General features: G+C 42.5%; 1 protein-coding gene across 2 annotated transcripts; it reads right to left on the bottom strand.

The window, feature by feature from the left end:
• Positions 1 to 234: 234 nt before the first annotated feature.
• Ppm1k (protein phosphatase, Mg2+/Mn2+ dependent 1K) lies at positions 235 to 20,437 on the bottom strand. Of its 2 annotated transcripts, XM_048436676.3 has the most exons (8): positions 20,237 to 20,437; positions 16,734 to 16,808; positions 11,868 to 12,380; positions 10,062 to 10,162; positions 3,660 to 3,825; positions 3,010 to 3,154; positions 1,878 to 2,012; positions 235 to 541 (listed from the first exon to the last, which is right to left on the bottom strand). In XM_048436676.3, the coding sequence occupies exons 3-8, from the start codon at positions 12,305 to 12,307 to the stop codon at positions 410 to 412; spliced, it is 1,119 nt and encodes a 372-aa protein (XP_048292633.3). In that variant the 5' UTR covers positions 12,308 to 12,380; positions 16,734 to 16,808; positions 20,237 to 20,437; the 3' UTR covers positions 235 to 409. The 2 variants fall into 2 exon arrangements, with proteins under 2 accessions (XP_048292633.3, XP_048292632.3); XM_048436675.3 differs by lacking the exon at positions 16,734 to 16,808 and having other exon boundaries at positions 20,237 to 20,436.
• Positions 20,438 to 22,617: the final 2,180 nt, after the last annotated feature.

Consider the following 22,617-nt stretch of genomic DNA (forward strand, 5'->3'; position numbering starts at 1 on the left):
GCTGTCAAAATTCAGAAAAACCTGTCCAACTGAATAAAGAACAAACTCATTAAAAAGAAACCAGATCTGCTTGGTAATCTTAGAAAGCCCCAGATGCACTCTCGCATCACAAAACAAAACACACAGATTTCCCATTCATCAAGTGTACCAAACCACTTCCTCTCCCACTCAGCGCAGACTCACAATGGCTTCACAGCTTTGTCATGGTGCTTACACTGAGCATGTACAGTTGCACATAGTGATGAGGATTTATGAAAATACTAGCGTGTCCATGGCTGGTAAGCTTACACTGCATTGGGATCTATCAGTTCACAAGGACACACAGGTCAGGTGGCCTTCTGGGTATTACCAGTTTCTTGCTATGCCCGCTGACACCTGCTGCAGAGGAACACTGAGTCCAGGCTGGCGGTCAGGCCCATCGTCCGCTGGAGGCAAAGCTTCTGCTGAATGAGAAGTTTATCTCAGAGTTCTTGTACTTTCCCCAGGCACCAAAGGGCACCACGACGGCAGTGCTGTTGTCTTCGGTACCATACTGCAGTGCCTGCAGGAGCCGGGAGAAAGAGAAAGGCAAAGAGCTGGAGTCGTTGGACGTCTGTGCAGACAGACAGCATCCTTTCTCCAGAAAGTCGACTTGTTCTACACAGATAACAAATGCAATTATCTAACCCAGTTTGCGACTGTCTCAACCCTGCATCTATGTTCCACTATGGTTATTAACTGCATGTGAATAATAGATGATCCAACTATTTCCTATCCTCCACTATAGCAATCTTGGCAACTGAAACAGCTTTAAACTGAGAGACACTGCTGAGTGGCTCCCAAATAGGACACACCCAAAACCCTTAGCATGGTGCCAATCGTGGAAAAGCTTTAATAATAAGTGCTAATTCTTACCAACAAAATTGCCTGTAGGAATTTAGTTGAAGAAATTAAGAGCTTTGGAGATAAATAAAAAAAGAACAAAATATAACATGCTTGTCTGAAAACAATACTAGAAACCTACCCCTGGGTATACTAACTTAAAATCTAAACTCTCAGAAATGGGTATGTACAAAAACGTTTGTAGTATTCCTTCTACAATGGTTAAGTGGGCGTTAACTAAAATGCCTGCAGCAGGACTGTAAACCACGTCTAGGAGCCACTTCAAATAGTGGGTGTAAACAGTGAGTCAGTACTGTTCAGAAGGGCTAGGGTTACAGTTAGCATCAAACAGATCAAAAGATCTCACAGACTGCGTTAAAAGATGTCTCGTATGAATAGCTTCAAGGAATGTAAAAGGCTTACAAACAAATCTTAAGAGAAAAACTTGTTTAAAAATGTATCAGTATGTATCAAACATATCATTATACTTAATATATAGTTGTTAAAGTAACCATTAAAAATGATGATAAAATAATAGGCAATGAAGAAAAACAAACAAGAAATATGATCTTTTAAAAGATTTATTTATTTATTTATTTATTTATTTATTTATTTATTATGTATAAAGTGTTCTGCCTCCGTGTATGCCTACACACAAGAAGAGGGCACCAGATCTCATTACAGATGGTTGTGAGCCACCATGTGGTTGCTGGGAATTGAACTCAGGACCTCTGGAGGCTCTTAACCTCCGGGCCATCTCTCCAGTCCTGAAATATGAATTATTAAAATCCCATTCTATAAGTCAATTCCACTAACAACAAGATGCAAAGCTAAACATTAAGATCTCTATTTTTCTCAAGGCTTTGTGCCTCGCTCAGTAGGAGAGTGCTCACCCAGCATTTGAGAGACCCTGTGTTCAAATTCACTGTAACACTCAAGCTAAAAGACTAGAGGTCTCTGCTGTCCTTCATCCTCTTCTCTCTGGGAATTTCCCACCAGAAGCTCTGCTACGTCACCTGTTCAGTCACGGCGTGGGCTGCTTCATTAGGATCATGGCACTGGTTGACAAAGTCACAGATCTCTTGACTATTCACCATGAAGTTAATCCCATCTGTGGTGAGGACCAGGAAACTGTCCTCCGCATGGTAGAGCTGCAACCAGAAACAAACAGATGTGATTAAAACTAGGCTGTGCCTTCCAACGACCCAATAGCGTGGAAACTTTATCTACTTTGCAGAGTGGCCATGTGGGTCAGAGTTCATGGGCAAACTGAAAATGTAGCTGAGAATCAATACCACCTGGGACAAACCAAACTTTTACCTAGCAATACCAAGAAAGAGGCCAGACAGCCAAATGCTGAGAGTCTGGATTTAAATGCGGCTTGTATTATTTGGCTGACCCTTCTATTACTCGATGGTGTGAGCCTCTATAAGTTTTAACTTGTGCTTTTATCTCAATTTGTTTCTTTTCCTTTTAAAGCAAAGAAAGTAATATCTCTTTTGAACAGAGGTTGGCACAAAGCAAATACTACATAAGTATTTTTTTCATAAAATGAGTATTTTTTTTTTTTTGAGACAGGATTTCTCTGTGTAGTTCTAGCTGTCCTAGAACTAGCTCTGTAAACCAGGCTGGCCTCAAACTGAAAAGATAGGCCTGCTTCTGCCTCCCCAGTGCAGGGATTAAAGGCATGCACTACCAACCACCTGGAATGAGACATCTTTTTAAGGCTGGAAATCCTTCCTTGAATTCTGAACATTCATGCCCTACCATTTGTGAAAGCCTACATTATACTGTGCAGACGCAAGAGCTCTAGAGAAGCAAGCAGCGGGACCTGTATCATGTTTGGCTCAGTTTAGAGTAAAAGAGGTGTTACACTGCGTGTTGAACTGAGTGGAGAAGGGAGGCCAAGAATGATTGCCGAGCTGAGAGAATGCCTATGTATGGCAGGCTTCGGGAAAGGATAGGCCACAGAGCCCCTCTACCAGGGGAAAACAAAAGCCAAAGACATTACCCTCTTCAGACTGGAAACTAGCATCTTACTTAGAAAGTTTATTCTGCACACATTAGTCCCCCTTAAAAAACACATTTCCTTCAGGTAAATCTTCCAGGACAGTCTCGGGTTATTCCCAGTGTTTCTGACCTTCTTACCTTAATCCTTGCTGTCTCGGGCTCTGCGATTACGCCACTGGCTTTAAGATCCAAATCTCCAATACTCCTTGTCATTGCGAGTCTGCCATTTACATGGGGCTGTCCCAAGCTATTCCAAGACACAAACCCACCACATTTCTTGATCCTAGTTAAGAAAGGATAAAATTAATCATAATGATGATGATGACAATACTATCAGAAATTAAAGCACTGGCTTAAATAACAACTTTTTTTAAAAAATTGAAATCCGGAGCCTCCTATGTCAGCCCATACCCATAATCCAAGAATTCAGGAAGGCTGAGAAGGATTTCGAGTTTAAGGCAAGCCCATGGTAAATGCCAAAACTTTTAAGTCCATAAATAAATTAGATAAAAATGAAAAACTTAGGCTACATATGGTTTACACACCCTGATAGCCCCAGCACTTGAGAGGCTGAGAAAGGAGAAAACAGATTAGGCTGCACTGTGAGATCCAGTCTCGACAAACTCAAACCACCCTAAACAAGAAAATCTGGGCTGAGGTAGTGGCTATGCACAGCAGTGCTTGCAAAGAGGTCCCTGAGTTTTATACCAGCACAGAGAATGCCACATTCCATTTCTATGGCAACCATAGCTATCACTCCATAAAATGGCTGGTAATGGCGGCAGTACCTTTCTTTCTCATCCTTTCTTTCTGGGGTGTGGTCAGTGGTCAGCTTCATGGGTTTTCCTTTTCTACACAAAAGAGCCCGGCTGTCTCCAACACTGGCTACAACCAGTTCAATACTATCTCGCAACAGGGCTACCGTGGCAGTAGTCCCAGAGGTCAGGAGGCTTGCTACAAATATTATAAAACAGAGTATCAGTTAGTGACAGAAGTGCTTGGATATGGGATTTTTACTAAGAATAAAACAGAAGCATGTAACCTAAGGCTGGCCCATACCGTTCTAATTTAACAAGAGCTATGCAAATGCCCTGCAAACAAACCAAGTAAGACCATGCAGAGAAACAATTAACTATTTAATTCAGTTACAAGGCTCCATGCAAACAGAAAGGTTGGCAAACTAATTTGGCGAGCAAAGCATCAGTGTCTCCAAACGGTCTGTCTGTAAAAAGCATCACAATGATGATGCCTTCGTGTGCATAGCAAGTATCAAAACAAAACACAGAAATGTCACTAATCTGGCTGCTATGGCAGATGGCAGATCTGCTGGGCCCATTAGGTGGGCCACCTTTCTAAAATCATGAGATTTGGATCATTCTCTTTCATTTTTTATTCCTGTCCAGTCAAAGTAGTACTAGTTAATAGGTGAGGAGAGAAACGCCAGGTACAGACCATTTGCTCTTCAAGTTCTACAGTGAACACTTTTACCTTCTAGAACTATGACAATTTATAAATGTTTACACACACACGCACATACACGCACACGCATGCACACACTAAAACAGTTAAAGAACCATACCCATTTCTGGTTTTGATCTTTGTTGGCTCTATACCTGAAGAAAAGTCACCCCCCCACCCCTTAGATTCTAGATCTGAATGGTAAAGAATGAAATTTATTCTAGTTCCTCATCAACATGACATACTCAACACGAATAGCTCCGAAAGTATGCAATAACAGAATCTGCAGCCCAAAGCAGATGAGCATAGCCAGCTGCTACTCCTGCAGCCCTGCCTGGGCAGGAATATGTCAGCAATGTGCATCTCCTCTGCCATCAAGGAAAGCCCAACGTCACAAGGCTTGAGGCTGCCGCTCTTTTTCTCCCCAAGTCAATCACCTTTGTGCGTCTTCCTTTGGTTTATTCTAACATCACCTGTTCTGTGGTGTTTACCACTGGTAGAATCGTTTAAGTTGCATCAGGCCTTGTGGAGAGTGGAATGACTATGAAACTCTGAACCGAAGGACAATACAGCGAAGTGAAGGAAGTTGAGAAGTAACTCATTGAAAGCAGGATTTATCTCTAGTAACACTGTTAATCCTTTGAAGCACTGTCAAGAGTTTAATTGGATTATTTCTTCTTTTACAGTAGGAATCTTATATCCAATCACTTGATTGTTGCTCTATGCAATATTTGTAGAAAGCTTCCTGACCATCCAAAGGTGACTTGTATGCTATGAGCTGATTTAGAAACCTATAACTGATTTAAATGACAGTCAAGTCTTTCCAAGATGTTTTTTAGAGACAACTTTTCAAACGTCACCAAATAATGCATTTTAGAAAGAGATGAATACGTTTTCCAGTCATTATATTAAAATGCCTGCTTTAATCAGAAAAGTAAAATGGAAAAGCATGGATGACGTCTACTCAATCTTTTGTAGTCATGCTAAGTTCACTGAGAAACGGCATCTACAATTGCGCTATCTTCCCATGTATCTTTTGATTTTGGAACCATTAGATCAAAGCAATGCTATCATATCACAGCAATGTTGAGATGTACGTCAGCACATGACAGAAATGCTTTAACATAAGGACCAGTGATGCTTATCTTGCAAGTGTTACAACTTTCAACCTGATATTAGTCAAAAGTCTATACAACAATAGACTATTTACAGTTCAGTCAATTATACGATCTACTTTCAAATGGTTTTAAAAGGCAGGGAGGAGAAGTCAGGCATGCATTAGATGCTACCAGCCCAGGGAATTCTGAACTCTTCACGTTAGCTCTCATCAACAGCTTTTCAGAACGTGATCTTTAACTGAAGATGACAAAAGAATTAGCATGTATAAGTGAAATTTCAGTTTGGGCTGTAGTTCCCAGCTCTCTCACCTCTGAATTTAAAAGACTTTGGGCTTTTATCAACTCACCTTCCCAGTTTCAAAATCTCAGGATATATGGGGAAGGTTTCAAAACTAACCGTTGATTCTGGCTTGATATGCATCTAAGAATATAAATTAGTAAATCAGCACTCATTTCAATTTAACAGTTAACACAGAGGTAACAATTGCCGTTGTCTGCCCTAACAACAAAACTAGAAAACTAAGACATTTTTCAGGAAGTCTTAACACTCACTGGATACTTTATACCGTACATCGTCTCATTAGCGGGACAAGGAGGAAATGGGACCGTCTCAGTAGTTTAGGTTAGGAGCTGGGAGCCTCTTTCGCCTGAGACAAAATTAAGCAGATCTCTCTTTCCGCTGAAGTCCAGCAGATAGAGTCCACAGGCTCCAGGTCTAGAGTTGCTGAGGGGGCACAGTTCTCTGCCACAAATAACATGCACAGAGGCAAAGGGAAATTTCACCCAGAGATTACGCTCAAACACAACAAACCTGTAACACAAAGGAGAGCAGAGAGAGAGCTACAAATAAGGAGGAGGATTTCTAGTAGGGGACATTTCGCTCGTAAATCACATACTATACCAGGAGATGCTACATCAATGATTTCAAAACTCAGCAGCTTCAAGTTAATAGTGTCTGGTTGCTGATCTATTTTTTTCCATCAGACAAACATTTCTCATAGTGTTGTAACTCTAAGACAGAAAAAAAGTACGCACATATGCATCTGTACCAAAACACCAGTGGTGACACAGACATGTATCTGCATATGTGTGTTGCGAGTGCATGCGTGAGTGCACACCTGCACACACACTCAATCTTGAAGACAGAAAATTCAATATTTTTATTGCATCAGAAAACAATGCAGTGTAAATTTGGCTCATAGCAATATTATAACTGTCCCCTAAACAAAATAATTTATATTTGAGGGTGTATGCAAACTATAGTTTACACCAGCTGACTGGAGCTTCAATTTACACGGAGAGGCAATCAAAACACCCCCTATGCCAGAAACAGAACGCAAGACATTTGTTCATAGCATATAATGTAAGAATTAAGTTCAGGAAGAACTGTTTCCAGTTGGAGGACTTAAATACAATATTGATATGAAGGCCAGTGTGGCTCTTGAATGATAAGATTTTTTTTTTTATCATGTTTGTAACTTGATGCAACCAAAAGCAGGTGTTTCTGCTGCTCTCTCTCTTTCCGCAGTGCTGCAGGACGAGAGAAGAGAAGGAAAACGACCACAGTTTGGAACAGCAACAAAAAGAGTAAAATCTAATGCCACCCCAGTGATTATTAAGCTTGTAAATAATAATCCATATAAACTAATATTGCTACAAAATTTATTTAAAATTGGTGATCTTGACACGTATAACTTTTTTGTCTGCCATCTGTTTTGTTTTAAATGGTTATTTGTTAAAAAAAAATGAAGTGAGAGGGTATTTTAACTCATTGCCTGGTTTCACTAAATGTAAAAAAGACGGACATAAACTGAATTTAAAATTTTGAAGGTAATGCTAAAAGGTTGGAAGGCTAGTTTAGTGGTGGATCACTTGTCTAGAGTGTATGAGGTATGCTAAAAAAATAATCCCCACTTTCTTGTCTCACAGAAAGGGCTCAGGGGAAGTGAAAGTAGGGGGAGATACAAAGAAATGAGAAAAGGCAGCAAGGGTAACCATGGTCATAGAGATGCTTGCTAGCTATCTCTGGTTCAACACACATACACCAAAAAGAGTACTATCTACCTTTAAAATACATTTTAAAAACACTAAAATAGTATTTCAACTCAATATTTCAATTAAAAATTAAATTTGGATAGCTTTGAAATCTTATGTGAGGCAGGTCTAATTTTCACTTAATCTGACCCTGAAAGACTAACACATAGTATTCTGTCTTTAGTAACTTTATTTTGCCATCTGAAAGATATTTACAAATATATCTTTAAAATATTTCTCAAACTCTGGTTTTTTAAGAAGCATATGATATGCACAATAGTACACAGAACACTTTTTAAACACTTTCTAACCAGTGCACTGGGTACCATCCTATTTTGTTCCCTTTTAATCAGTTCTTCATTAAAAGGAATAATAAATTTTAAGACATCTTTATGAAGTTCTAAGATTATCCCAAAGGATGAAAGAGCAACTAAAGTAGCAAAATATATCTTACTTTGGTTATTAGAAATAAATAATACTTTATTTATTTAACAACAGGATTGTGTGAGTCATCTAAAAAGTCTCTAGAAGATGTGCAAGTCAAATTCAAAGTCTCCTGAATTCTGATTATTAAAAATAGACATACAAGTTAAATGTTATAAATTCCATCTCCTGAATTATAATTATTAAGAGTAAATGTTTTCAAATTCAACACCAAGTCTAATATTGATGGTTTTAATCACCAGCATTGATTATATCATTTTTAAAAAAGCTTGACTGCACTCATGAAGGGTTAATGAATTTTGGTGTTGACCATATGCCAATGCTCTTAGACATTGTGTTCTATAAATCGTGGGCAGTAAATACAGCTGTTTGTAGAACAGCTGGAGTACGGTACCTGACACAACAGCCCTTAAACACCGTGATGAAGCAGCCAAGTTCACAGCCACCCTAGTAATGGCTATTCTAAAAATGCTGGATGTGGTGGTGCATACCTTCCTCTGTGAGTCTGAGGTTAGCCTGGTCTACATAGCCAGCTCCAAACCAGCTTGGGAAGCTTAATGAGACCCTGTCCCCACCCCCCAAAAAGTAAAACCATGAGAAACTGTTTCACTTCCTCTTTATATGTTTTACTCTTTAAGAGAACAAAAGCTAAATCTTAAGCAGAAACCTCACCCTCTGTCAAGTCCCCACTAAAGGAAGGGGAGCTAATTCTGTGTGCAAAAGAAAGAAGACAAAATGATTTCAAATAACTCACCAAGTTAAAACTACATGTGTAGACAAATGGAGAAAGAATGGACGGACCATCAAGTGTACTGGGGAGTGTGATGGTAAGTGTCTCAGTTGCAGGCAGGGGCTGGAGGAGCAGTGCGGTGGCAGAACCTGCTGGCCTAGCATGTTCCAAGGCCCTGAGTTCAACAGGGATGGGGTGGGGAGGCTGATATTTAAATGGTACACTCAGCTATCCTAGGGCCACCCTTTCCCCTCTCTTGCTATTAAATATGCTAATGAACAAGGCCCATTTCTTCTCTTTGAGTTGGAGCTCCTTGTGTGTGAAATGGGGAGAATCGCCGTCTGGCTGAAAATGGCATTCCTGGGGGGCACTTTGCTGGTTAAAAGGAAAGAGAACTAAGAGCAACACTCCCCCACAATGCTGTAGCCAGTCAGTCAGGAGCACACATTACATGGCTGCTGCAGACACTTGCAAAATTAACTTTATTATCAATGCACTTTTGGTGAGCTAACTAGAAAATATTGGATATACTTTCCTGAAATTATTTTGATAAACTTAGTCAAAACAAAAAACATTTACTTTAAAAACTTAACACAGTACATGAGTTTTTTTTTTAAATACACTTGTCATGTCCTTATACTTAACAAAACCAAAAATATCACTAGTTACCATAGGAAATCTGCAAGATGGACAAAGAGAAGACAAATATCTCCCTTCTGACGATACAAATGGGTGCCAATCAGTCATTTTCTGTCAGACTTAGGACTTATTGCTAATATTCTTCTTTTTAAAAATATATATTCATTTATTTTGTGTGTGCACGTATGTGTTTGTTTTTAAGTGTACACAGACATGCCATAGCACATGTGTGAAGGTCAGAAGTGAACATATGGAAATTGCTTCTTTCCTTTACCCATGTGGGTCTTGGGGCTAGAACTCTCAGGTGATGAAGCTTGGTGGCAGGCGCCTTTACCCACGAATCCCTCTCTCTGATCCCCTGCAGTAAATGCTGAACAATTATCAACCTTGCAGATGGGATTATCCTGTTAGTGTTTGAACTAGTGGTCTGACAGGGGGATGAGATCCTCTTAGTATGGACACCTTGTCCATAAAACTATTAATCAAATGGGTTGAAACATTTTAAAATCTTTTTAAAATTAAAATTCAGTAACAACCATTTTGGAGTGTCCCCTTCTGAAAGGTCATTGTCGAACATAAAAGTGGGACCCTGACATCAGTTCAGATTCTAAACAGCATTTAAAAGGGTTCTTTGTATAAAATTATTTCTGGAAAAACTCCCCAGAAGCAAATATGCAACAACATTCCCACCACTGAAGACCTTCCCCTTCGGTTTCCCCTTTCCCCACCAATCCTTAAGGCTCTCAGGCATGCCCTGACTGGCTTACCATCAGCAGACAGGTGGGCATAACTGGAAAAGGCTTTATCGATTTCTAGAAAGGCCATGGTCAGGACCGTTTCCAAGTCTTTCTCCCGAGGAAGCAGATCCCTTTGGGGAGAGGAAAGAAAGCTGTGATCACTCTGCGGGGATTCTCTGCTCAGGCAGTGCTCCAGTAGTCACCCCACACAACACGCCTCACGCTTTCCTCTCAGACGCTTTCGCTGAGGATTCAAGAACTGAGGACCATATATTGGTCTCTGAATGCACTAAGTATCATGAAGGGTGTCACTGTTGGGCTGAGGTTCATGCCATCATGCTCTGGGTATGCGGTGCTGGAGAGGCAACTCAGAGTTCCCTGTTAGGTAGGACTAACTGAGCTACGTCAAACCTAGGCTTCTTCAAGGCAAAGGCATGAGAATCTAAGTTGGGGAAGTGGTGCTGGTGGTCGCCTATAATACTAAGACTTAGGAGGCGAGGGCAGGAGGATCAGGAGTCCTTGTTTTTAAATAACCAGTTCTAGCCCAGCCTCGGATGTTGAACTCTACCTCGGAAAAACAAACAAGGCTGTCTGAAGATATAGTTTAAGTGGTTGGGTCTTTGTCTCAATTGAAAAAAATAATAATAAAAAAAAAGAGCTTCAGGTCCTTACCCTCTGAGCCATCTCACGATCCTCAAGTCCTTTCCTGTTCTTAAAGAATTCTTAGTAGTGCAACCCTGATTGACTTAAATCACTGAGTTTGTAGAATGAGATAAATCATGCAAAACTCAACTGACAAACTACCTCTAACTATACACTGGAAGGTAAAACAGTAGCCCATGACCATAATACCACATTGTCTCCTCTCTTTAATTCTAGAAGTGGTATGAGTCTCAAAAACAAAATGAATGTTTTGGGTGAGAATGTTTTGAGGCTCATGGATTTGACTGCTTGGTCCCCAGCTGGTGGAACTGTTTTTTTTTTTTTTTTTGGAAAGGATTAGGTTTCAAAAACTCACACCATTCCAAGTTAGCCAGCTCTCTCTCTCTCTCTCTCTCTCTCTTCCGGTTTGTACATAAGGATATCGTCTCTCAGCTATTGCTGGCTGTTGCCAGGCTGCTGCCCACCATCATGGTCATGGACTCTAACTTCCTGAAACTGTAAGCAGGTCCCCAATAAATTTTCTTTTATAAGTTGCTTGGTCACTATGTGTCTTCACAGAAAAGTATCTAAGACAATAAGTAAACTTCTCTGCGCTGACAAGAGTAAATACTTCTTTAGGAACACAAAGGTATAGCTCCATGGGTAAAGTGTTTGTTGCGCAAACATGAAGACCTGTGTTCAAATCCCTACCTCCCATCTAAAGACAACATGTGGCTTTACATAGAAGCCTAGGGGCTCATGGGCCAGCCAGTCTAGCTAAAAAATGTGTGAACTCCAGGTTCAGCAAGAGACTCAATCTCAAAATGTAAATTAGGGAACGATATAGAAAGACACTGACGTCAACCTCTGGCCTTCACACACAGATGAGTGCACGAACACACACGCACTCACACACACAAATTACCACAAACACAGGTGAGCACACACATGAGTAAAATTTCTCACAAGTTATCTTTGTACTTTATAATTTACTGGAAATGGTAATCTAGAGGCGCAGATTCTCAACCGCTTTTCTCAAAGGGTCAACAGGTATACTGCCACGCTGACTATCTCACATACAGATACAGTGGCACGTGAGCACTCGAGGAATTTGGTCTGCACTGGCTATCTCAGCCACAGGGAGACTATTTCAACAGCCTAGAGGAACTGCAACACCAAGGTCATCATACATACATCACACATTTTTCCATGTGCGTGTGACAGAAGTCAGCAGCTGCCGGTCCCCCATGCCCGTCGTATACTGCAAAGTACAGCACCTCCTCTGTCAGCTGTGCGAACCCAAATCGATCTTCGTTTTCTTTCCGTTTGCCAATGAGGGAAGCACAGCCCACGTTCTCCAGGCTAATTTTGGGGATTGGCTTGCCATACTTGATGCTAGGTGGCAGCAGAATTGGCTCATCGATGCGGTTATCCCAGATCCCAAAATTGTCCCAAGTGGCTGGCTGCCCGCTTCCATCGGGGTCAAATCGAGAACACCTGGGCTCGGTGGTGGAGCTGTAGCAGGAAGGAATCACCTGCCTGTTGTCCTGCAGGAAGACGGAGCTTAGCAACACTCTCTTCTTCACCTGGTTCCCACCACTTCTGGCCAAAGTAGTTAAGGCCGCCGACAACATACTGCAACGCCAAAGGCCTCAGTCACAGGGAAAGACAGAGCAATACAGAATTCCTTGAAGAAGACTGATGCACCTAGGGGTGGGGGCAAAGACAAGGTCATAGTCAATAATCCAAAACGCTGCTAATACATCATCAGACGCCAGAAACAAAAGCCATAAAGAGTCTGACATCCTGTGTGCGCGTGCGTGCAGGCATGTATACGGACCCGACACTCTATTCTTGAGAATGTTGAATCAAATAATTTACCTACCCCCTTCACAGTGTTTGAATTCTATAACATTTGGATAATATGCATATACAAACAACACATGTATCTCCGATTTAACCTGCTATCACTTTGGGGCCTTGCCAAAATGAACATGTTAATTCAGCTGGCATGAAGCAAGGTCACACGGTACATGCTACTCAGCCGTGATCACACAATGCTGGTCATCAAGTTACACTCTGGAAGTAGAGATCCGTTCCTCGCAAACTCAGTCGTTATGAAGACAGATACTGTAAATGTTAACAAGAACAACTGACTCTCCTAAGGACGGAATAGGAAAAACGGCTGGTTGCTAGAATATTTATAATAATTCTATACTCAAAGAGTAGCCAAGTTTAACAAAGACACAATTTGGGATCAGGGTTTCCTTTTTACCTTAAATATTTTTATTCATTCTTTAAGAATTTCATACAGTGTATTTTTGTCATATTCACCTAACTCTTCCCACCAATGCTTCCAAGATCCACCCTACTTCCCAGCCCCATACTTGGTGTCCTCTTTTTTAAAAATAACCCATCAACTCCAATTTGAGTTACCCAAGTACTCCTGGGTGTGGGTCCACTGGGTAGGGGCACAATTGACCTTCGGGGAGCCAGTCATTAAACTTGACTCTTTCTCTCCCAGAGGCCATCTGTTGTCCAGAGTTCCTCAGTTGGGAAATGAAGCACCCCTTCCCACTCCATGCTGGAAAATGGTATTATATGATTCTCAACTACACAAATCAGGATTATGTCTGCAGTGGCTCGCATCTGTGGTGCTAGTTACTGAGGACAATGAAATAAGATCAGTCTAGGAGACACAGTAGAACATTGTTTCAAACAAACAGTCGAAATTTATCCCACAATAAAAATGAGTTTTAAAAAAAAATCTATCTGTTCAGGGCCTGTGGAAATGACGGTATCAATTAATCTCTCCAAAATGCATCAACATTCACAAAAAAGTCAGCTGGAGTTCATATATGTAGAAATGCATCACAAATTTTATTTATTTATTCTTAAATGTATTTACTATGCATGTAGTGTTTTGTCTACATGTATGCCTGCAGGCCAGAAGAGGGCATAGATCTCATTACAGATGGTTGTGGTTGCTGAGAATTGAACTCAGGACCTCTAGAATAGTAGCCAATGCTCTTAACCTCTGAGCTATCTCTCCAGCCCACACTACAAACTTTAAACAACAACTTTCAGGTGAATTTTTGTGAATTCACTTTAGCTAAGGGTGGGAAGGGCCATTAACCTGGTCAGCAGGTAAAACAGTCAAAGAAAGATGCAATACAAAAGAACTCCCTTAGAAATCCTGATGAAGATGGGAGCTAGGTGGGAGGAGGGGGGAGGGAGAGGGATAGCTAACACTAAGGATGTGTGAAAAAGTCATACAAACTGCCTAATACACATACATATAATATCCTCTGGGGGTCATGGAAGAGGGAGAGAGAAATTGTACACAGATGCTACCACTTCTGGAAGCCAAATGTAGCCAAATAAAAGTTCATGGCTGGGTGTAGGATAGTCCCCCCCCCCCCCCCCGCCGCCCCTGGCTGTCTGTCAGGGGTGTACCAGAAACTCTTTACACAATCCAGGCTGCTGTGATTGCTCTTGGTTGCCCACTAGAACTATATGGTAAGACCCCATTGCTGAATCCACCCACCACACACTTTGTCCGCAGAGACTGCCTTGTAAAGTCCTATCTCTATACCCGGAGATGAGTGCCGCTCTCAGACCTCATTGATGTTGCTTTGTGTGTGGACAGTGACTGATGCAGAACTGATCAAAGGGACACCCAGACAACAGTGGGACATTATACTACACCTCTCCCCTCAAGGACCATCCAAGAAGATGGAACAGAAAGAGTCTAAGAGCCAGCTGCTGGGGAGGCGTACCAGGAAACAGTGTCTTCTAAACTTGACATCATTGCTGCACTCTCGAACTTACAACATCTGTGGTTGCTTGCACAAGACCAAACCAGTCACCATTCTAGGATGGAAGGGCTGATGGGTACTCCCCCAACCCACCCCTGAGGTGCTGTGGACAGCTGGTGGATTCTGGGAGAAGGAGAGCCAGTTTTTCTTTACAGGTGTAGCAGCTGGTCTGTTGACTATGCTCAGGAAGGCCCCACATCTGGAATTGATGGGATATAAACTGGAAACAGTGGTCAAGTGGGAAAAATGACCTAAGGGCAAAAGTGGGGACTGGGAAGTAGATTTTAGAAAAGTTAGGAGGAAGAGTGTGTGTGGGGGTGGGGGGTTGAGTATGATCAAAATACACTGCATGCAATTCTTTTTTTTTAAAGTAATAAAAATATTTTGACCAAATTTTGAGATACACAGAAAACTGGCAGCACACATCCTGGGTGTGTCTGTGAGGATGTTTTCAGAGACCATGAGAAATGAGTTAGTGCTCGGTCAGCAAATGGAGGGCAAAAGACTCATCCTAAGTATGGGTGACATCATCTAATAAGCTAGGCCCTCTTCTTCAGGGGACATTTCCCCTCCTGATCCAGTGAACACCAGAGCCCAGCTTCGTCAGTCTTTGAGTGGAGACTCACACTAGCTATTCTCCAGGGTGTTAATGGACCTTCAACCCCACACTGGGCTCATAAAAATTTCAAGTCATACTTCGGAGACCCATTAGCTCCCAATAGAACAACTTATTTGGAAGACCCAGCCAGCCCCTGACTTTGCTCTCTGGCTCCCTGCCAGAGTGTACTTGTCCCCTCTCACAAGTCCTCCTGATGTTAAGGTGCCACCCTCCATGGAGTCCTTATCAGAGCGCCTGACAGCACCATCTCCTTCAAGACCCAGAGCTGTAACATGAGGGGGCCTGTTTGTTGGGGGTTTTTCTGTGCTGCCCGCCCCCCCAGATGTTTAGTCCTTATCAGTGCCCCCAACCAGCAGGAAGTAGCCTGGAATACTACGCCCACATTCCCAAAAACTGGACTATGGATATTTTCCTTTTTTTTTTTTTTTTAAAGAGGAAGAAGTGGTGCGGGAGAACTGTCTGTATTCTGTCAATCATGTTTTAAATAAACGCTGATTGGCCAGGCAGGAGGTGTAGGTGGGAAAACCAGACAGGAAGTGGAAATAACACAAGGAGAGCAGGAGAATTCTGGGAGGAGGAAGTTGATTCCTCCCACTCCTGCCCAGATCACCAAAGCAGCAGGATGTAAGCTGCCCCACTGAAAAAGGTACTGAGCCACATGGCTAAAATAGATCTGAATAATGGGTTAATCAAGATGTGAGAGTTAGCTAATAAGTAGCCTGACCTAATGGGCCAATCAGCATTATAACTTACACAGATTTCAGTGTGATTTTTCTCTGGGACTAAACATCTGGGGGGGGCGGGCAGGACAGAAAAACCCCCAACAAACAGGCCCCCTCATGCTACACAGAGCAACCTGAACTGAAGTCACCCAAACAAACTTATTCGGTTTTTATTCATTTTTCACACCTATTGGTTTATCTATTTATACACGGGCGTCGAGTGCAAGTTCCTTGGTGCTTACGAGGAAGTCAGAGAAAAACTTGAAGGGAGCTGGCTCTCCCCTTCCGCCATGTAGCCTCCAGGGACAGAACGCCAGTCTTGGCAGCGAGCATCTTTTATCCTCTGAGCCATCTCACTGGCCCCAAACAAATGTTTCTTACCATTTCCCCGAGTCACAGGTTTCAATAAAAAAATATGTGAGTTATATGTGCCAGCAAAGAGAAATTTCAAACTAATATAATGTGGCATTTATTAGAAGTATTAATCACTGATGGATGTGATTGGCACAGCAGTAATTATTACTTCTAACAGATGAAGCAATATGTGTGAAAAATAAAAAAAATAAGTTTGTTTAGGTGACGTTAGCTTGTGCACACTTTCTTTTTAGGCAGCAGATAAAGTAACAGGACAGCAGATAAATGACTGAAGCTTTAAGACAGCTCTTCTAGAATTCTCTTGCCCTCCTTCTACGCTTCTCTCTAACCCTCAAAAAATGTCAAATGATAAACACAACTGCTTTCTCATCAGAGAAGAAATGTTCACAAGATATATTACTGAATGATAAAATTAAAGTACAAGTGGACAGTTCCTTTGAGCCTATATAAACTAACAGTTACCATCAATTTGACCTTCCTTTATATTATCAACACTGTCACTCCAGAAAGTTAGCAGAGCACTTACAAAGAAACACGTGCTGGAGAGCATTCTGCTGGCTGAGATTCAGTGTGGGCAGCTCCGGAACTAGGTCATCACCACCTAGACAAACAGATTCAAGTGGTTCCATCTCCTTCGCCAACCACACCAAAACTAAACCACACAGATCCCTTTTAGGGCCTCAAAAAAACTATTCAAAGACAACTTGTGTTCCCAAGCTACACGACAACTCTCAATTAAACCCCCACACAACCCAGAAGTCTAACTTAATGGTGGAGTTAGGTCTTAGCTTGCAGAAGACCCTCAACTCAAAATCTAACCAGCCCCCAAACAAAGATAAAAACAGCAAGAGAAAAGCAAACACCCTCACCCTAAACCAAACAAAACTTTGTACATCAAGAAAGACATCCCCTGTTTCAAGTTTGGAAAAACAAAAACAAAAACAAAACCACCATCAGACCCAGAGATCTTGGAACACGCGCAGAAATGACTATGAACTGAACAGCAGATGGGGGGAGCAGAAGGGAAGTGTGAAAGACAGCAAACACTTAAAACACAGCAATAAACAAAACAAAATGCTGTGCCCTTAAACAGAATGGAGAACAGCCTGACCAATGCCCAAGCATTGGCTTTGTCTGTCAGGCCAGCAAGCAGCAGTGAGCTGGGATAAGCTTATCAGTTGTCCACTAAAAGGCAGTTACTTAGCAAGTTGTTACTAATCAGGGAGAGTTATGTAAATCTGAGGATTAGAAATCTAAGCTAACCAATGTTAGTAAGCCATTTAAACAATTATATTTAATCTTTCAAAGTGAAATCACCCCTTTACTGTGTTTATTACACAAAAATGTCCCAGAGAAGTGCAAGGAACGCAAAGCACATACACAGATGCACAGGGCACAGTCTGCTCTGAACTATGGTAAGGTAAAGTAACTCTGAACTATGGTAAGGGAGAGAGTAAAGATACATAATATGTTTGGAATCCTAGCTATACAGCATAACAATCACAAATATATAGGTAATTGTACATAAAAGGGGAAGAAAGAATGCTTGCCTGAACTATTTCAAATTCTTTATTTCCCAATCAAAACACAAATGTGAGTATCACAATTTAATCAACATTGGTCTTTAAAATTATATGTGTGCATGCACATAATTAAAAATATCTTATGTATTCTATCTATTATAAACGTCTGAAAACATGCCTTTCCACCATTTTCACAATGAGTCCTGTGACTAAGCCAGTCTCCCTACCTTCTTCCTCTACCTGATACCTAAAAGTGACCAGAAAGGAAAGAAAGAAGTCAGTGTTAGAACGAAGTTATCCCCATGTAAGTAACTCCATCTATCAGGAATCTCAGCCAAGAGGCTAAAGAAGCCGTGTGATGTCCTCGGCACAGTTGCTTCAAGACAGCACTGGTGAAACTCACTTCTACGGAGCAGCAATCCCGGGCCAAAGACATCAGGAAAGGAGCTTTGTGGGGTGGTCTACCCTCTAGAATCTCACCACTTAGGGTGTGGAGGCAAGATGACCAGGAGTTAAAGGCCAGCCTGGGCTACTTGAGATCCTGTCCCAACAACAAAATCATCAGGATTGAAAAATGCAGCTGCCTTGTCAACCTTTGAAACCACCCTTTGAATTTACAGCACAAGCGCCCACCTACACAGCTGCAAGACCAATTTTACTCTTCGTATTTCTCCCGTGTTATGCTTGCCGAGCAGTTTAACTCCCAGAGCTGTTCCATTTTATTTCTGGAAAAAGGAGGCACTGTCTCCATAGCAGGTTTTGGCATGGGGAATTTGAGTTCAACTGCTGATGAATGCCCAAAACAGTTCAAATGGGAAATTTACTGCTGCTACTTTAACCAAGCCCTGACAGAATCGGGAGTTCTGGCAAGCAGCATTACTGATATGGCTGAGATTTTCCTCTCTCCTGGAACCCTGTGCGGTAATTAACCGCGTAGTGGCACTGTGCTAACTTACCATAATGGGAAACACAAGGTAATTTTTAATATTTTTTTCATTTTATTTGTTTATTGTGTGTGCCAGTGCAAGCCGGCAAAGGTCAGAGGACGTCTTGGAGGTGCGCCTTGTGTTGCCATCCTGGTGGTAGAACTCAAGGAGCAGGCTTGGCACCAGGCAACTTCACCGGCCAAGTCCAAGGGACATCACCAGCCGATTTTTAATATTCTTAAACTCCAAATGTCTTTACTATCATCACCAATGAAAACCCACTGCACTCCAATAAGCAACTAAAATCATCTGAAAAACTTCTGAAATGTATTTTAGCAAATCTGCACTCAATGTCCTTACCTCCTTTTAGGAGGAAAGCAAATGTATTCGCTTACAGGAGCAAAGAAAACAACAAAACCCCCAGTGAGCTCCAGGTGTCTGTTTAGACATGCGAACTGAGACTAGTAATGAAAAGTACTTACTACTCAATTCTGTGAAAGGGGTGCTGACGTTGTCAAGGAAAAAGAGACTCAGATTGCAAGGAAAACAGTTATTAACAAGAACTCATTATTCAAAGCTTCCGTATTCAATGGCATTTGTCATACTGTGGTGATCTGGTTTCCAGTTTTTACAAGGTTTAACACACTCTAGCAGGGCAACACCTTCCCTTCCGCGCAGCCCTGCAGATCTCGGGCGGCCCCCACTGTTTTCTCCCTGGGGTCCAGGTTCCGCAGAGGGCACATTTGCTTTTCTCACCGGAGGCACCTGGAGTGAGGCTGGGGGCTTTTGCTGTTACTATTTCTCCAGCTCCTACCACAAAACACTAGCGGCGCTTTTGAGACTCGAAATCGTCTAGCTGCTTCTACCCACAGCCTCATCTTTGTCTCCTCCGGGTGAATGCGCTCATCTACAGAAACAGGCACCAGGAGCCACTTGGCCTTAAGATACGGTGCTTTCCCAGCAAAGCAAAACACGAGCCCTCAGATCCGAACCACCAGCGCTCCGCAATCCTCCTCAACACCCATCTCCTTACAAACCCAGGGTTCTGAGTTGGTTTTCTGGCCGTGGCCGAATCTGGACGCGGCAGGACTCCGGGCCAGCGCAGCCCAGCAGACCTCCGGGCACGCCCGGGTCTTCAGTTCGGGAAATAGGTCCCGCTGTGGCCGCGCCTGCTCCCTCGGGCTGGAGCGCACCTGGGGGGCCTCGCTGCAGGGAATCTGGGGCGGCTTCGGTTTCCCCACTTTCTCTATCCCTCCCTCAGACTCTGCCCACCCTACTAGCCCCGGTCCCACCACGCTCACTTCCCGCCTGAGGTCAAGTTCAAGGCCAATCGCAGCAACGAAAGAGCTGGATACCCGGGTGCAGCCTCCGTGGGCCTCGGCAAACAGCTGCTCTCCACCCGGCACACGGAGCCGGGGGTGATGTGCATGGGGCTCGGCCTCAAACCGAGGCCGAGGAAGCTGCGGGAGCCCATCCCATATTTCTCCGCCTTCCCGAGGAACGCTCCATTCTGAGAACCGCCAATAGATTCTCGTCAACAACCTAGGGGTATGAGCGAATTGAACTATTCAAGCGCTTACCTCGTGATGGTTTTGTCTGTAAATTTCTTAACTAGCTAATGGAAGGAAAGAGAAGGCTTTCTTGGATGATAAATAAGGCTGACTTCTCTTGTTGATGCGGATCTCCAGAGCTAGCAATTAGGGAAGCCACAATGTCCTCTCTGGAAAAGCTCGAAATTTTTTTCAGCCGCTGGCCAAATGGAGACCGGGAGGAGTCGGCTCCTGATGATTGACAACAACTCCGACCAACTGATACTCTGCAAGTCTCGGTGCCTGCCCTCAATCTCAGCCAATCATAGATCTAGATGGGATCGAGCCTCCTGCACCGGTAATTTGACCTCTCTAAATGCCAACTGAGTGTGGCAGAGCAATGGCAAATTGGACTAGTAGCTGCTCGACATGGCGCCCCGCCCTCCCGAGGTGGCTTGGATTAGAGATGCCCGGGAGTGTTGGTTGCTTAGGCCAGAGATATCTTGGCTATGACCCAAGAAATCGAGAACATAACAGCCACGCTTGGCTTGTGTATAGCGCTTGTACACCTTCCAGTTTTCTTGCAAGTTCTTTGACAAATCACAGAGCACTGTTCTTCGGGCTGCACTAATAGACATTTTGGGATGGCTTGAAACTGTCCTGCCTGCCATAAGGATTTCCATCTTTGTGAAAGAAACATTGCCTAGGATCTGGAGGTCTAAACTGATTCAGATAGTCAGATAACAGCCCTTAGAATCTTCGGCCAAGTACCGAAGTGGAAGCAAGCCAACAAATAAACAAACGAGTAAAAAATAAATCATGTCAAGAGAGGGGAACAGCTGACGTGTGTGTCTAAAACACTGGGGAGCAGATTTTTACACAGGACGCGGAGTTCCACTGAACTAGTAATCGTGGTTCTAACAAGAAGGCAATAGCAGATACCCTTTGGGCTGTAACACCACACTCTAGGGCAGGTCATAGGCACAGGAGTATTGGTCAATACTAAACAGACTCCATGTTTTCTTGTATACACATTTTGTTTTGATATTTTTATCTAATTGGATTCTTTTTGTTTTTTAGGGGGGAGAGAGCACACGAAGTTGGGTGGGTAGGGATGTGGGGAGGATCTGAAAGGAACTGTAGGAGGGGAAAGAATATGCTCAAAATACACTGTATGATAAAAGTTTTAATTAGAATATTATTAAAAATTATGATTAAGTTGTGTTGCCTACTTGTACCTCCTGGTCCAAGAGCATCTGGAGATCAGGTGCATTTAATATTGGTCTATTTAGACAGAAATGTTCGTGTTGATGATTCACAAACTCTAATAATGACTTGAGGATTATGTTGGGTAGAGAGTCAATTTTCATAAAACTATTGAAATTGGTAGTGGATCTGACAGACATACAGAAAAGATGCATATTGAATATGGCTCAGGGGGTCCTCACAATATGCAGCCTGTCTGTGTATCTAGCACTAGATCAAGACACAATGTTATTAACACTTAGGAACACTTCATCCTGCCAAGCAGTTGCTGCTTTCTTCCAGAAGCAACCTCTATGCTGACTTCTAACATGGTAGATTAATTTTGTTTATACATTTAGTATGTAGAATCCAACCATAACCTGTGCATTCTCCTTTTGTTTGACTGCTCTGGTTCAACAATTTATTTGTAAGATTCTTTCATGTTGCTGTACAGTTTCAGATCTTCATATTTTCAATTTTATCATAATTGATGCGTTTGTTTTTATGAAGGGGTCCAGCCCCATGTGATGTTGAAGTAGTTTTGAGTTCGGAGCTATTATAGTTAGTGCCTATGGTGCAGAGTGCCTTGAGTTCCATCCCTAGTACCAGAAAGTGGGCTGGAGATGACTCAGCACTTACGAGCACATACGACTCTTCCAGAATACCATGGTTTGATTCCCAGTACCCATGTGGGACAGTTATGATCTGTAACTCCAGGGGATCCAATGCCTCTAGCTCCCAAGGGCACCAGCTCATGTGCAAATACCTTCACACAGACCACACCTATAGACACAATTAAAAATAACAAAATAAACCATGTTTTAAAACAGAAAGAAAAATAATTGCTATCATTTGTACTTGTGACCGTGGAAACTGGGGGAAGAGACTGAGAAAGTGACCTGAGACAGTTTGCAGGTGGTCAAACTGCACTTAAACAGGCAAGGTCTCCTCATAGCCATGGTTTCAACTGTTGGATCACATGCTCTCTTAGAAGAGGCAAGTGGGATGACCCGAACTCACATTCAGTGTGCAGCACTACCCAGTGCCCTTCTCTGTGAAGCATCCTTGACGTGCTTCCCACAGCACTGCAGAAGCAGCACCACCTCATTCTGAAGCCTTGACACAACGTGGCTTTTCTTTCACAGATTCTCTGGTGATTGTTGTCTGTTCTATTTTTTGGACTAATG

This window comes from Myodes glareolus, chromosome 6, assembly GCF_982192425.1.
Source record: "Myodes glareolus chromosome 6, mMyoGla1.1, whole genome shotgun sequence".
Lineage (NCBI taxonomy): Eukaryota > Metazoa > Chordata > Mammalia > Rodentia > Cricetidae > Myodes > Myodes glareolus.